Source organism: Vidua chalybeata, chromosome 14, assembly GCF_026979565.1.
Source record: "Vidua chalybeata isolate OUT-0048 chromosome 14, bVidCha1 merged haplotype, whole genome shotgun sequence".
Taxonomy (NCBI): domain Eukaryota; kingdom Metazoa; phylum Chordata; class Aves; order Passeriformes; family Viduidae; genus Vidua; species Vidua chalybeata.
This window is the reverse complement of record NC_071543.1, coordinates 3,127,385-3,144,024: the sequence shown is the minus strand read 5'-3', so window position 1 is coordinate 3,144,024 and position 16,640 is coordinate 3,127,385. Positions and strand designations below refer to the sequence as shown.

The following is a 16,640-nucleotide window of genomic DNA, read 5'->3' as shown; positions in this document are numbered from 1 at the left end:
CTGGTCAGGACTGAGTTCATTATTAACCCTCAGGTCACCCTGAGCCAAACCATCAACTCCTCCTTGAAAGAACTTTTTCCCGTAAGAGAGGAAAGGAAAAGCAGAACACTGCTGGTGCTTGGGTGGCAGCAGTAGGCTCAGGCAGCAGGGGAGGAGTTGTGCTGGTGAAATACTGATGGCCCAGGTCAGTCCTGCAGCTCCAGGCACTGAGCTGCACTGCCACCATCAGAGCTGTGGGAGGGACCTGCCCCTCTCTGGCACACCCAGCCCCTTCTGAGGGGTGCAAGGGGCTGAGCCCCCACAGCCCTGTCCCAGCACTCCAGCAGGAGCCCGCTGAGCCCAGCACTCCCCTGCAGCTCTGGGAGCAGAGCTCAGCTCCCTGCACCCTGCTGTGTCCCCTCCCTCTGTCTGTGGCAGCCCCTGGTGCCCAGGAGCCAGCTCAGCACCCCAGAGATGCCTGTGGGGTCCTGCAGCCCCACCCTGCTCCTCTCATTGGGATCTCTACCAACAACCACCTCAGCAAAGCTGGAGTTGAAGTTCCTGCACAGGAGGGCTTTTGTTGCTGGTGTTGGGATACTTTTCCTAATCCAAGAGGTTTCATAGTCTGGAACCTCCAAGATTCATCTCAAACATTTCCTTTCTACTTTTACCTAATTACTCAGTTAAACCCTTCACAGTTAGGTTTTAAAGGGCTGCAAATTCATTTTCCTTGCACCTTTATGGAGAAACCAAAGCACTGCTTAACACAGTCCTTCTTTATTACAAGTTTGGCAACGGTATTAACTTTCAAACGAGTTCAAGCCCGAGTCATTAACTTGGAGCTGAGCTCCTTCCAAGGGTCAGAGTCTGGGAAAACCCCCCCAGCCTTGGTGGTGGTGATGAATCCCCGGGTACCTCACACCTACTTGAGTTTCCTGTCCCGGAATGCGGGAGTCCCGGGCACAATGGTTTTGATGAAGAAGGGTTGGTTTCCTTTGCTCTCTTCAAAGCCTCCCACGATGCTGAAGCCCCAGCTTTCCAGGTTTCCTTTAGTAAGGACAATATCTTGACAGAAGTGAAGGTAGCTGTGTCAAAAAAAGAGAAATTATGAGGAAAATTGCCTGACCAGGAATGTATGTTTTTCCTCATAGAAAGCACAGCCTCATTTTCCTGTTTTTTAGATTTGAGACACTACTTTGCAAGGCGTGTCAGGGGGTTAATTCAAATGGGATGATGCCAGTCCTTTAGAAATCTTTTCTGAGTATTGCTTTAAGAATTAAGAGGAAATCACCTCCTAAAATCACCACCTAAAGGGGTTTGGAAAACCCCACCTAAAAGTGGAAATCACCACCTAAAGGGGCTTGGGACCCGCAAAACTCCTGAGTAACTTCATGAATTCTGCTAATGAACACCCACAGCACCAGTGACAAACCCAAATTAACAGTGAGCAGCAGCTACAGCCATGCAATTAATGAGAGTAGAGGGTTTTTATCCCCTCTGTGCACTGCACTGGTACAAGGAAGGCGTTCGGCATCACTGGCAGCAAATGTCAGGTGCAGCAGCTGCCAGATCAGAGCAGGGAAGGGCTTTCCTGCAGGATCCAGGATGTCCAGTTCTGATATTGGGCTCCTTGGTGAGAGCTCCCTGGTTCTGGATGCCGGCCACTGAGGTTTGTGTCCTCAGGGAGCCTGGGGACTGTGATTGAAGTGCCAGCAGCACTGCCCGAGCTGGTGGCACAGAGCCCCGTGACACGGGAGGTGTGACACGCGAGGTGTGGCAGGAACTCTCGTGTGCCCTAGCTCCCAGTCGGGCTCCAGCTCATGTTATATCCTGGCACCGCGGAGCTGTGAAACTGCTGCTCATCATCACCCCGCTGAGCTATTCCAGCAGCTAAACTTTTCCTAATGAACGTTTTTGCCTCAAGGGCTTTGCTTGAGCAGTTTGCCGAGGAGTTTCAGATTTCAAAAGACTTCCCAGTTAACTTCTCACCAGGAGAAAGATCCAATTATCTACTTTCAAATTTACTGTAATTTACTTTTGCAGGAGTTTTTCACACATAAACACCAGGAGACCCAGCTCAGCTTACTGACTCCTCCATGGTTTCCTTCCACCGGTACCACACAAGTGCAAAAACACAGCTCTGAGCCATAGCTGTGGCAGCTTCTGCAAATGAATAGCCCCAAGAGCAACAGTGGCAAGGGCTACGTCAGCACAGAACATAAATAAAAACATCAGGCACGTTGTCCAGGAGCTGGAAAGGGCTGTTTACTAGGAATCCATTTTCCATATTAAAAAGGGGTTCTAGGAAAAGAAACTTTAACTTACCACAATCAAAAATGACTGTGGGAAAAGAACTGGAGAGTTTAGGGAAGGTCGAGGTGCAGGCTTTATGGTGCCAAGCACGCTGCTGAGCTGGCAGTTCCTGGTCCCTGATGGAGCTACAGCGGGGCCGGGACTGGGAGCTCCACATGGTTCTTGTGGGAAGAGTCAGACTGGAGTCAGATAAACCCCAGGGAAGAGGGAGGCAGGAAAACTGCTTTTCCACCCCCAAGACTTCTCCACGAGCCACACAGTGCACTGTGTTTACAAGAAACAAAGGTTTTAGAAAAGATAATCAATCTAAACTTTTGTTTCTGGTACCTTTGGGATCCAGGGCGTGTTGGATTAGAACATGGGCCCAGTCCAAACCAGCTTTTGAGATGGTATTTTATACTATCAGTGGTGTGCATTTAACACAATGCTAGGAAGAAATCAAAGTTTCTGTTTGACAGAAACAGAAATCACAGGTACAAAAATCAAGGCCTGAATGAAACACTGGGGGCTCAAGTGTTGCAAGGATCAAATTCACTTCCCTAGCCCTGAGCACTCACTTCAACTCACACCTTTCAGCATCGAGTCTAGGTTCAAATTAGAAAGAAATACATTCCTCTAAAAAGAAAGGGATATTTTTGCTGGAGCAGAGGAATAACTGAGGGAAAAAAAAGCTGAACAAACCCAAAACTGGACATGCAATTAGCTTTGAGCTTTCACCTTGGAGGACATATCAACACAGTGAGGCCAGGGCAGCCAACAGGAGCAGATCCCAGTGGAACAGCTGGTGCTGGGTCCAGTTTGGGCACGTTTCTGGGGGTTTCCTGTGTCAGTGTGGTGCACACAGGGTCTGCCAGGGCCACAGTGCAATGGACATTCCCCTGCAGCACTGGGGGTTTGGTCCTGTGCAAAGGAAACCAGTTTGGGTGGGTCAGGAGCTCTCTGCAATGGGAACCACACCACAGCAGGTGATGGCACTCCCTGAGCCAGCCTGAAGTGCCAGAGGCACCCTGAACATGCCCAGGTGACAAACACGGGTTCTATGGGTGACCAGCCAGTGGCCACCAGGTCTCACTGGGAGCAGATGGGAAAAGGACGGAGGAAACACAGGTATTACAGCCCTTTTTAGTGCTGGAAACAGGAGGAAGATTCTGTCAGATCTCAAAGTGAAATGACCTTGCTGTGTGCCTCCTACCAACCCTCACAGCCAGAACTGCAGACACATTCCAAGGCCAGAATTCAGGTTGGAGTAAAAGGAATCTGGAATCATTTCTTGCTTCAGAAGTCAAAAGAAGGGGGAACATCAACACCAGCAGCAAAGGAATTTCCAGCAATGCATTAAATGAGGTGATGTCAGGACACTCCTGAAATGAAGGCAGGAGGTCCAGAAGCAGAGAAGACTCCAATCCCTGCAGCAGAGCATGGGGAAGCTGCAAATCACCTGACAGCCAGAAATGTTGGGAAAGGAAGAAAAGAAGCCCAGCCACGCTTTGCCTTGCTGTAGTTCACTGCAGCAGCAGCTCAGGGAACAAACACCAGGCAGCATCCGAGGGTTTGTGCCCTGGTTTGGCTCCCCAGGTGCAGCTCAGGGCCAGCTCACACCAGACCTGCCTGGAGCAGCCAGGCCAATGCCTGGGGGAGCAGAGGGAGATGGGAGGAGGTGCTGAGCACAGGCCAAGTACAGGAGATACAAAAGCTGCTTTTCCTTGGGTTGGTCTGTTGAGCATTTACAGGCTGCTAAGTAACACAACAGAGGCTTTGTGAGTGGTTCTTCTTTAGGTGTCTCAATGAACAAGGCTGTAAATGATCCAAGCTTCCCACAGCAGGTTTGGCTTTATGTTCCACCTGCCGATGCTCCTGCAGTCAGCTGGGATGACAACTGACTCTGCTTTTCACAATGTTTTGATGTAACTGAAGGGAGGGAGCCAGAGGTTCACCTCTTCAGGAAGGAGAGGGAAAATCAAGCTTGCCTTGGACCTGTTAAAACCTGTGCTGTAAAGCTTGGCAGCAGGAAAACTCAACTGTGCAGAATCATTTCTGCTTCATGCTGAAGATGACACAGTTACAATAGGCAGGAAGAGTTAGACTGAAAGAATGTGTGCCCCTAAGTGAGATGATCAGGTTGGAAACTCCCAGACAGCCCAGGTGTCTCTTGGCTTGTGTTAGGGGATGTAGAGAGAGCCACAGAGAGATTTCAGTCAGTACTTTAGCAAGGACTGTATCTAACATTGACTTTTAAAAGGGCGTTTCAGGGCTTCTAAAGCATGGTTACTGTCCAACAAGAGTGTGGGAATGATGGGTCACTCCACAAAAACAGTGGAATTTCCTTATGTACTCATTATTCTATGATCTCATTGGCAAATGAGGCTTTTCACTGCCTTTCAGCTAAACAGGAATACCAGGAATGCTTCCAAGTACATCAACAAAGTAATTAATTTCTAGTGTTTGAGTGAAAGTCAACCCTGTAATTAACAGTCCCTGACAAACATACCTGGGCAATCCAAGCCATGTGATCCAGAGGGGAGACCAGCTGAATCCCTGCTCCCTGATGTCCAGGGATGGCTCTGGAGAGTTCAGGGAGAAGATTTCCAAGGCTTTCAGTGTAACTGAGTGGGAAGCTGCATTGGATTTCAGAGCTGAGACAGCTTCATAGTAGTTCAGATGAGTCAAATCAATGCCATTTATGCTCAAAAGCACATCCCCTGTTGGTGAAATAAAATGGGATTATTACAGACCTTTGGCTATGGAGCCCATTTCAGCCTCAAGGGGTCAAGGGAACCCTGTTTCCAGCCTCTCTTAGTGTCCAAGTCCAGTTTTCACTGAAAATACCCCACAGTTCCTAAAGGATAAAGGGTCTGAGAGCCTCCCTTACCTCTCTTGATTCTGCCATCCCTGAAGAGGCATCCAATGGGCTGTACGCTTGTCACATAGATAGGGAGCTTGTTTTTGTTATCCCTTCCACCTCCAATTGTGATTCCCAAAGATTCCTTTGGCTCCTTTTTTATTGCAACTGTCTTCTCATGACTTACATATCCCTGAGGCAAATCCTACAAAGCAATGACAGCACAAAATGCAGCTTCATTAATGCATTTAACAGAAGAAGCCCAGCTCTGGAATACAACAACATTTGTCTCCTTCTTTCAGAGCATTCCAGCAACATTGCTGGAGGGCAAAGTCAGCTTCCCATGTCCTTGCTGTGGGTGGGAACACAGAGCAGCATTTCTAAGGTGAACCCTCAGTGCTGTCCTAATGATCCCAAATCCATTAGATGCAGGGAGATGCTCCCTCTGAGGAGGGGAATTTTGCACTGAGGAACAAGCTATGAGCTCATCTCAAGGCTGCTCATGCCAAGCAATGAAGCTCTCCCTGCTTGAATGTTTAGGTTGCAGTGAAGGCACACATTAGAGCACAGGCTGTACACAGGGTGTAAATGCTACTCAGGGATTTAAATGCAGGAACAACTCTCCGGCCACACAGGACAGCAACTCCCTGAGCTCCAGGGACACTGAAACACACCACTCTGAGCAGCTGCAGCAGGTTTGTCACTCAGCTGCAAGTTCTACACACAGATTATCTCTCTGGGTTCAGCACACTGGGGATTGTCCTCTTGCTCCTGCTGTTTGTTGTGTCCCACAAAGGGGTGGCAGACCCTCAGTGCAGTCACAGCAGCACCACGGGGCCACCTGGGGATCCTTCTCCTGGACCATAAAGGCCTCTGGCTCTACACCAGCTCAAATGGGTGTCACTGCAACACCCTCAGTGTGTGGGCCTTGATGGATGTCAAGAAGCAAATCCCAAAATATCTCATGGATGGCAAATTTCTTATTGCCCTTTCCAGACACTAAATGATTAAGCACCAGCCCTGTTATCAACACTGAAGAAATTTTGTCACCTTTTTCCCTTTCTTCAGTACCAAAAGCCACAAACCTGCCCAAGCAGAAGTGGAGCTGCTGATCAGCCTTCTGTGATAAAACACCATCACAGAACAACACAATGCATTTGCTAAACCAGGAATAAGCAGCACATTGGCCTCATTTCCCAGCCCCACCTTCTGGTAGTTGGATTTTCGTCTGTAGTGGCTCTGCTCTGGTCGCCTCCGGTGGTGCACTGGGCTGCCCCCGTTGCTGCTGCTGCTGCTGCTGCTGCTGCTGCTGTTGGAGGTGCTGCCATCCTCCACGGGCTCCCCCAGCTGCACCCCAGACTGCCTCAGGATCACAAAGTTCACTCTGGATTCTGTGGTCTGCCCAAAGGAACAAGGAGTGGAAATTAAAAAGACAGAAAAATGGGTTAGAAATGAGGGACAGCCCTCATTGCCTTGGGAAGAGAGAAGGGCTGGCATCAGTTCCTACAGAGGTTCTCCAACAGGTCCCCAGTGTGATGCAAAGTCTTTTGTGATGAGCCAGGGAATATGACTGGAAAAAGAAAAAGGGAATTAGCAAACGTGAGTCAGAAGGAACGGGAGTAGAGGCAGGCTTCACTCGTGCCTCCCTCCCCTACAAATGTCAAAGAAGAGAAGGTGCAAAGGGATGATTAATTCCTGCACTTCGGTACAACCAACCAAAATAGCATCTTGTGTTGTGCTACAGAGTGAACTGAGCTGGACCCCTGGCTGATCCACCCACAGTGACCACGACAAGCACTGGATGCTTTCACTGCATGGGAAGTTGTTAAATCTCTTTCCCTCCCAGCTCTGTTCATCTACTGTTCACAATCTCCCATCCACATTTTTTCCCCAGATACCTCTGGTTAAACACTTCACCAGCTGCTTGTGTGGCCTTGGCAGGGCTGCAGGGGAAGTGCTTCCATTGTTCCTGCTGCCCTCATTGAGTTTGTTCCTTCAGATCACCTGACAGAACCTTATTGTGAGGGACTCACTGGGGGCAGGCCCAAGTGCTCACTCGGGGCGTTTCCTGCCCTGCATGGCAGAAATGCAGTTGCTGCTTTCACTCCTTGCCACAGGACCCTGCTTCCCTGGTGCCGGAGTGAATTCCCTGGCCTTGGAAGAGGGACTCTTTAAGTCACATTTAAGCAAGGATTTCAATTAGCCCTCAGAGGAACAGATCATGTTTGGAAAACTGTCACAGTTTTACATAAATGTCACTTCCAAAGAGATCCAACCCCCAAACCTCATGAAGCCAGTTCTGAGACTTTGGTTGCTGGTTCCAGTGGGATCAAAAGAGTTTCTCACATGGGAGTTGTGTGTGCACATTGCAACAAGAATGCAGCAGCACTTGTGGGATGCAAACAAATTCTAAGAGGCCACAGAACGGAAGCACAACATGAAAAAGGACCTCAGTGCTGGAACTCTGCTCTTTCTCCCATGGCACTGCACTCCTCTGATAACTGAAGAGAACTGGCTCTCCCTCCTGCTGACCTCACATCCTTTCTGGGATATAAACAGAATGGGATGAGGTGCATTGTGTCAGGATCTGTAGATAAAAACACAAACTGGAGGCACTCGCCTGGGGAGATAAAGAATTTAAACTGATCTGTGTGATATCTGCTGCACATGCAGCAATCCTTAATCCTTTAACTAGAATTCCTTGCCCACTCCTTCCACCAAAATGTATGGCATGCTGCAACAGGAGCACATTCCACAGGGAAAGACCACCCCCCTTCTACCTATTCAGTATCTTGGAATGCTTTTAGCCTGAAGGTGCCCCACATCATTCTCCAGTCTCTCTTCACAAATACAGGTAAAATGGGGAGAAAGGGCCTCAAACCAATCCAAAGGCATCGGTTCTGTGCTGCCAGCCCATTCCATCTCCCAGCCAGCACCTTCAGTGTGACTGTTGGACACACAAGAGGTTGCTCTGATCCTTCCCTGTCCGCTGCATGAATCCACACAGTGCATCCCAACATTCCCTCTGCAAGGCTGAGAGACTGCAAACACCACACAGGAGCTGCAATCTCCTCAGATGAACTCCTGTGCCATGAGCCACTGCTTCCCCTCAGATCTGTCAGGGCTGACTCACCACGGATTCCCACTCTTGGTGGTTATCTTCATTTGGAAGTGGTGCTTCCCACACGTCCAGAGGGGAGTCACTTTCCATGACAGAGATTTGGGGGAATGCAGCTTGCCCTGATGTGTTCTGTTAGCCCTGGCTCAGAACAGGAGTCCTGCCACCAGCAACTCACAGCCATTTCCACACAGCCTCTCCATGTCTGAACTCACCTGGATTATCTGGGCAGCAGCCTCAGGAGTTCCTTGCCTCAAATCCTGGCCATTTATTGAAAGGACTCTGTCATTCCGACTCAGCTTCCCATTCTTGGCTGCCAAGCCTCCCTCTAAGAGATCCAGAATAAAAATCCCTGCCTCGTCAGTCTTCCTGATCAGCTTGATTCCCAAGGGCTCGGATCGGTCTCTCTTCACCAAGGTGACATGGATCACTTCCCGGGTTGTGGAAGTGGAATCCTGCTGTGCAGTCTTGTTGGAAAAGCCCTTCTCCTGCAGGACCATGAGGTGGAGAACAGGGCCTGGGTGGCGCAGGAAGGAGACAGCCTGGCAGTGAGTCACACTGCTGATGTTGACGCCATTCACCTACAAAGACAAACAAAGCACTCACTAATCAGAGCCCACATTAATTAGGCACTGTCCACAGTGTGGGGCATGGCCAGGCTGGAGCAGGATGGAAAACTCCCTGTGCAATCTCTGATGCACATTAGGGAGCAAAGTTTTCTAAAAAAGAATGAAGAAAGCTGATGGAATTAGACTGTAGTTGGTGAGTAACTGAGGACAGGGACAAGACAGGACAACCCACACAGCTAACAAACCTAAAAATGTTCAGACATTCCTTCCATGCCATGTAAATGCAGATCTGATTTTCCTTAATTTCCAGCAGTCAGCACAGGCTTGGAGAAGACCCCAAATGACCCAAATCTCCACTTCTGAGTGGGCCATAGTTTACAAGCTTCTGGAATCATCCATCTAATTATGCTTTTACCAGGGAGACTGAGAAGACAACATTTTGCTTTCCTGTTGCCACATTAGATTCTGTGCAGTCTTTTAGGATGTTAATAGGGCTCCTAAGTGTGGGACCTGTCCTATTTGCTGAGACTGAGACATGGACAATCCAAATAGGAGTCACTCCATTGGTCTGCCTGAGAAACCAACTTGGAGATCTCATCAGCCACTTGTGTGGGGGCTCCCAGTCCTTCCTGATGCCCAATCCCATGGGACAATAACGATTTATGGCTTGGCAGATGATTGGGCAGCCGTGGCTGGAGGTGCTAAGAGTTGTCACCATGTGTACAAGGTGTCACCTCGGTCACCCAGGGCCACACAGCCCTGCCAGTGCGGGCAGTGCCCTGGCTGTGGGTCAGGCGGGGGCTGGAGCTCTGCATTTACTCACATTTTGGAGCTGATACTCACTGCCAGTCAGCAGCTCTCACCCTGGACCTGCCCATGGAGAATATGCAGCTTAAGCAACACAGTGGAGCAAGCAATTATGAGACTTCCTAACTAGAGCAGAGAAATGGGGCTGCTGTGTGAAATTTATCAGGTAGGAATATTTTACTTTATCCAAAATGGCCTAAATTTCAAAAAGCTGTCAAATATGCAAGAGAAATATGAGTCTGACTGGAAGGAATGCCAAAAGTGTTCCTGAGCCCCAGCAGACACCCTATGCTGCTGACACTGAGATCTGATCAGTGCTCTAAAACCCTCAGCTGCAGAGATTTCCCAGTTTTTCCAGGCACTCTCCTGCCCCAGTCAAGGGAAGCAATGGGGCTCCCAGGGGGGTTTCCCTACCTCAAGGATGTGGTCTCCAGGAGCAATTCTTCCATCAGCAGCAATCACAGAGTCCCGCAGCACTTCCTGAACAACGATGTTCCCCAGGGGGGTGTCCTTACCCCCAACTATCCTCATCCCCAGCTCTTCCTCCGGATCTTCCCGGTGGATTTCGATGGTGGTAGTTTCAGCCACAAGACTGGTTCTCTGAGGAAGGTCTGGTTGTGAAAATTGAAGAGAAAAAACAACACATTAACAGAATTTTCCTTTTTACAGCACCCCAAGATTCAAACCCCTGGCAGGTTGTGTTCACTGTAGCATGTGGAGGGAAAGCAGCTATCAGGATACCTAAGGTCACATAAAAAGCTTTAGACCCCTCTGTTTGTTTAGAGTTTCTCCAGAATTTTCCCCATTTTCTCCTAGCTTTTGGTGAACTCAAACTCTTTATTGTTGTTGCTTGGGATTTATTAAAAGGCATTCAGTATGGTTTGGCTATATTTAGAGATTTATTTTTCTCCTGTGATAGCTGGCCTGCTAGAAGCATGCACGTAACAAATTCCAGTTTCCATGATGCCCATGAGGGAAAGGGACTACCCAGCTGTAATTACTGCTCTGCAACTTCCTTCCTCTAATTTCCTTTGCTCCCCTTTTCCCATCCCCCCTGTAAAACAGGAGGAATGTTTGGCTGTTTCACAGCATAGTGGAGATTAAGCAAGGCTGCACTTTGAAGATGAAAGTTGTTGTTAGCAAGTGGGCTGGTATCTCCCAGCACAGGGACACTCAGGCAGGCCCAGCACTGCTGGCAGGGTGAAGGGCAGGTGTCACACCAGGGATGCAAAACCTGCTCCAGGTGTGCTTTGGGAAAAAGCCAACAGGGAACTGAACTGACCTGTGAGTTACCTCTGTCCCAGGCACAGGGGCTGGAAGTTGAGCCTAACTTCGAGACAAGGCACTGAGCTTTCCACACTGCTGCCTCCTACCAAGCTGAAACAAGCGCTGCTACACTGAAGTGGAGATGGTGATTTGATCTGCAAGGCTTCCAGAGCTGCCTGTTAATCAAAACCTAACTTATGCTAGAAAAACACCAGGAGGGAGGTACTGACCACTCCAGGAAACTGACTGTATATTTAACTTTCCTAACAAGATTAACAAGAACCTGAAACACTTCCTAGTTACTAATTATCTGGCTTCTGCAAGGGCTTTAAGTGCTCCACGTTCACATTGACAGGGACTGCCTTTGTTTCTCCACAGAATACTGCAAATACTCACTGCAATCTCGCAGAGTTCCTCCAAACGGTTTTGTACAGTTTTGTGCCTGTGAGCAGACTCTGCCACCCCTGATGGACATGAATGCATCTCCCTTCTGCTGAAGGAAGGGATGCCTCTGATGACTACTAATGGCTGAGTAGTATTAAGGATGTCTGACAGTGCTGCGGGCACTTAAAAATTGAATTTTCTGAGATAATTGCGTCATTTGTATATCATGAAAGGTAAATACATAGTTCCACTTCTGTACCAAACTCTCACCTTCTTCAGTCTCCTCAAAAGCTGGATTAACCAGTCCAGGCTCTGCAGTCCCCAGTGACACCACAGCAGCTCCAGAGCTTTCTGCCACAAGTGAGGAGCCTCCATTTGGGAGCTCTGGATCCTTGGGCGTGTTTGCCTCCCCCTTGGCAGGAGGCTCTTCCTTCCCTTTCGAAATGGGATTCCTTTTCCGCTGGAGCTCAGATTTGTATTTCTTAAACCCAGGACACCTGGAGAGAGATTGGCAGGGACTGTCAGTGACTGTCTCTGCCTAGGCAGGTGACCCAGCACATGAAAGCTCTGACAAACCTGTGGGAAGAAGCTGGTTCCAGATCTCACCAGCGCAGTGTTGGTTTCTCAGATGATAAAAGTGATTCTCATCTGACCTTCAGTTTCTACTTATACAAGTATCAGCTTAAGTGCAGGCCTGTTATTTCACCACTTTTGAAACTATTAAGCAAATTATTTGAAAAATAAGAACATAATAGAAACAGGAGTCTCCTTTGCTAAATATTTACCTGGCAAACAATCCATAAAGAAAACAATCCTTCTTAAATAGAAGCAAATACTGAGCTCTGACGTTGTAGAGATCACTATTAACTGTACCTTGATACAAAGAAAGTGGCTCAAGTTTCAAGCTCAGCCTTGAATTAGGCTTTGTTTTAATACACCAGCTACACACAAGAGCAGCAAGGGAGGATTGGGCATTTTGTTGTGGAATGAGACCTGACTCTGGACCTGGTGCTCTCCCAGTCCATGCAGGTGATGGCTCTACCTGAATGGGAGCAATTGAATTCCTAATCCCACTGCCTGCTCCCCACAGCTGTCCCAGAACTGGGATGTAATTGTACACACAAAATGTGCCCTGGATGCAGATACATCACCTGTCTCAGCACTAATGGGTGAGGAAGAACAGCTCTTTTATCACGAGTATTTATAAAAAAGGTGACAGGTGAGGAGGTGATAAATGCAAAAACATCATTTTCAGAGACATGAGTAGTATTGGCTGTTTACCAGAGTCACTTTTCAAATTAATCTGAACAATTTACACTGTGGCTAAAGAAGTCTTATCCCAGTATTACTTCCTCTGGTTTATTCCTACTCATTTATTCTCCAAGCAGTGAAATAACTCTGAACTTAATGACAGAAGCTGAATGATCCACTTGTGCACATGTCCCTCTCAAGATATCAAAACACAAATTTGATTTGCAAAAGGCAGGGAAATCCTCCAAGAAAATAAGTTACTATGTGCTTCTTATTTCCTTAAATCTTCTCCTGTCAAGTAATCTCACTTAAAACAAGAAAATACCCAAATCCCAGTGCAATTTCCTTATCTGTTTTTTTCCTACCTATTTTTCAGTCCGACTGTGCCCACAGCCCAGGTGAAATAGCCTTGAATCTTAGAATAGTCTGTCCCCAAGAAAGATACAAACAACTGTGGAATATAGAAGAGAATGATACAGTTTCCAGGCAGGTCTCTAATGTAAATATCTGAGGTGCCTCCCTGCCTCCCCGATGTGTAACTCCTGTGCCAGAGGGATTACAGAGTGATGGGAGTTTACTGATAGCAGGGCAGATTTGCAGAGAAGAGGAAGGCCCAGCCCTGGCGTGAGCCATGGCCCCAGCCTCAGCAGCCAGGACAAAGGGCTGCCTCAAGGAAAAGGAGATTATAAATTTTCACTGAAGGGAAAGGGGCACCCAAGCACCTTCCATCCCTTCCCCTGGCTTTAACAAGAGCTCTCAGCTCTTGGGGACTGAAGACAATGAAAATCACAAGGGTACATCCTTGGCTGGAGCTGCAAAGGTATCCTAAGTGTACCTGTTCCCTGATCGGCTTATTTTTAAAATATGTCATTGCCACAACAAACTACAACGCAGCTGAATGAAACAAGCCTGTGGCATTTCTCATTGCTGAAAAATACACCCTGCCAAGGAAGGTCTGTTCCACCTGCGGCAGGGCTTGAACTTAGCTCCCCTCCCTGCAAATCATTAACCAGGTAGGAACAAGGGTTCTCCACGCACCACAGCAAGAGCTCTGTCACCTGCACTCCTTTTAAAGTGACAATATCCTGCCTGCCAACAGCTCAACCAGCAGTGAAGCAACAAAAGGTCTCCCTTCCTCTACACAAGAGGAACAGAAAAAAACAAATGTAATTTTCATTTGCTTCTCTTTCTCAGCAAAAGAATGAGAGAAGATAATGGAATTATAAGTAGGTGTTTCAGCAAGTGTATAATGTGCAGCTTGGAGGGACTTGCACTATTTGAATCAAAGACTTATGTATTGCACATCTTAATTGGACCAATTAAACTGGCAGCACTGCACAATCCCTTGCTTTCAGAGCCTTGACTTTGTGCCTTCCTTCTCTGCACAAGGGAAACAAGAATAAGCTTGTTTGTAACAACTCCAGAGCTGGTGGCGCAGTTCAGGACCCACAAATGTCTGGGTGTTTGACAGGTTTAGCATCTGCAGACAGGCTGAAGGCGAGCAGCTCAGAGCACACACACAATTACACTGTCCTCACCCACCCACCTCTGCAGCCTCACCCTGGCATCTCTGGTGTCCCACCTTGCCCCAGTTTAGGAAGCTGCTCTGAGAACAGGATAGTTCTGATAAGCAGCACAACAGCCCTGGCAATAACAGGATGGAAAGGGGAAAGCACCTGTTCTGCAGGTGAGCTTCTAGCTCACAGCGCTGCATGGTCTGCTGGCACTCAGCCTTGAAAGGACACAGCACAATCAGCTTATCCAGCAGGTTCCTCACCAGCAGGCTGGACTTGTGGCACTGCTGGAAGGAGAGTTTCTTGCGATCCATGGGACAGAAGTTATACTCCTGCATGAAGTTCTCAAGGCACTTGAAACAGTACGTGTGCCCACAGGGCGTGTCCATGGGCTGCAGCAGGGGCTGCAGGCAGATGTGGCAGATGAGCTCATCGTCCACCTCGTCCTGGAAGTTGTACAGGTGATTGTCCAGCAAGGGGTGGGCCTGGCCACACTCACAGCACAGCTCAGGGACTTGGGACACATTTTCCTCAGTGACGGGGTCAGCCATGGCAGGACAGGAGGGACCAGGGAGGAGATTGTCACGCAGCAGCTCTGCCACAGACCTTTGGGGAAAGGGAGAGAGAGAGAGATTTCCAGCCTGCTTTAAATGCAGCCAATTAAAAATTAAACTGTATTCCTGCCTTGAGTTTCCTCCCCCAGAATCTGCACCCCCACCTGACCCCCCCAGGGCCCTTCCTTCCAGAACCACCCTGTGAATGAACAGCCCAGGGACCAGAGGATGCAAGGACTTCATTCAGCACAAGGTTTAAGCACGTGGATAAATTGAGGCTTTAACTTTATACACGCACACACACACACCAGAGACAGGCTACATAAACCCTGCCCAACACAGGGACTAGAAAAGCTGAGACAAAACCTGCATGTTCTTGAGAGAGAACAACCCAGAGAGGGAAGGGAAGGAAGGATACACAAGACAGTGTGATTTTCAAACTTCCTCTGGCTTTCCAGATTATACCAAATCTTTTAAAGACGTGTGTGGTGAAAAGCCATTTGGGCACTTCTGGTTGTTAGGATTTTTGTTTTGTATTTGGGGGGGGGGGGTGGGGAGGATGAGGCAAAAGAAGAGGAATAAATTTCAAAAGAAACTTAAATCTAAACCACATTTCCTTCCTTTCAAACCCACTCCCTTCAAAAAAATTTGTTTTAACAAACAATGCATTGTTCCCCACTCATCCATGCCTAAGTTCCCCCATGGAAACAAATTTCCTATAAAAAGACTAAAGCTTCCTAAGTGGAAAAAATGTAAAGAATAGTCCACATCATTTGTTGCAAGGTTAGAGAGAGGATTGAGCCTCAACTCCTTTCAGCCAGGGAGAGCAGGATAAGGGACAAACTGAGTCCTTGTAGCTGCTGCTCTGATTTTAACAGAAATGTCTTCAGTCATATCCATTTTGAATCTTGCCTGTTGTAAATAAATACAAAATTCACTTGACTTTCCTAGCAGATTACAGGCACAGGGATGACTGCAGGGAGGATTTTTTTAACCTGGCAGTTATTTTAATGAAGTAGGAAATGTGGTATTAAAGGAAGCAAACTTCATTACACGGTGGGGGGTGTTGTGGTGATGTTTTGAGGAGTTTGGGATTGGTGGGGTTTTTTAAAGTAAAGAATCCCAGACTCTGAAAACAAAAAAAATTGCAAAACTGTGATGAAATGGAAAATTTCTGAAAGATGATGTGGAAAATAACTGAAAACAATGACTTTATCTGGAACAGGTAAGCAAGAGGGAACACTGGTCTGCACCAGTGCCTGGAGGACACAGCTGGCACGCAGCAGAACTCAGGAGGAGGGGAGACAAGAACAATAAGACAGCAGGAACGGCAAGAAAAAATTAGTCATGGGTTTCTAATAAAAGTCATACATCACTCCAATTAATTGTCAAGGTAAGTCAGCTCTTTAATTAAATGAAGAACGTATCACCAACAGCATCAGCCATTTCACAGGTGAATTCTTCCCCAGCCATAGGAACTTGTTCACTTCAAAAGATTAAAACATTGCTGTCATGGCTCCAGGTGGGTACAACAGGAGTTATTTGCTCCTCTCTCCCCTGCTGCAGTGCCAAGAAAGCATCTTCCCTTGAGGGAAGCACTCAGGCTGGGTGAACATCCCTGTCTCTTCTGTTTGCATTCCCTCCTTAACTCCTGCATGGTGGACTCAGTGCTCCCAAAACAAAGCACAGCTCTCAGAGAGGACCCATGGAAATGAAAGCTGATGTGTCCATGGCCCCCTCTCTCAGAAATCTGCCTGCTGTTTGGTGCTTGCCTCTACCTGAAACAGGCAGCCCTTCTTGCCTTTGTGGCCTTTTTGCCAGCCTTCAGCTGATCTTGAACAATCCTACAGGTGCAAAAGGAACATTTCAACATCAGACCATCACTTACCATCTCCTCAATTCTAATCAATCAGCTCAGCACCACCAGTTAATGAAACAAGGAGCTTCCAAGGCAAACACTACCAATCAGAAATACTTGTGCTTCAGGTTGGACTATTTGCATAAAACTTTGGCAGGTGATGAAACAAATCCACTTTCTTAGCAAAA

The 16,640-nt window shown here is 47.8% G+C and overlaps 1 protein-coding gene across 3 annotated transcripts in view; it reads right to left on the bottom strand.

The window, feature by feature from the left end:
• LOC128795156 (ligand of Numb protein X 2-like) overlaps positions 1-16,640 on the bottom strand; it is a 29,045-nt gene that overhangs the window by 2,113 nt on the left and 10,292 nt on the right. For all 3 annotated transcript variants that reach the window (XM_053955704.1, XM_053955705.1, XM_053955706.1), the window contains exons 2-9: positions 14,203-14,646; positions 11,546-11,772; positions 10,040-10,236; positions 8,465-8,830; positions 6,338-6,529; positions 5,162-5,336; positions 4,781-4,991; positions 906-1,064 (exon numbers count right to left, since the gene is read on the bottom strand). In XM_053955704.1, the coding sequence (XP_053811679.1) occupies positions 906-1,064; positions 4,781-4,991; positions 5,162-5,336; positions 6,338-6,529; positions 8,465-8,830; positions 10,040-10,236; positions 11,546-11,772; positions 14,203-14,591 (1,916 nt within the window). In that variant the 5' untranslated portion in view covers positions 14,592-14,646. The remainder of the gene's footprint in view (positions 1-905; positions 1,065-4,780; positions 4,992-5,161; positions 5,337-6,337; positions 6,530-8,464; positions 8,831-10,039; positions 10,237-11,545; positions 11,773-14,202; positions 14,647-16,640) is intronic.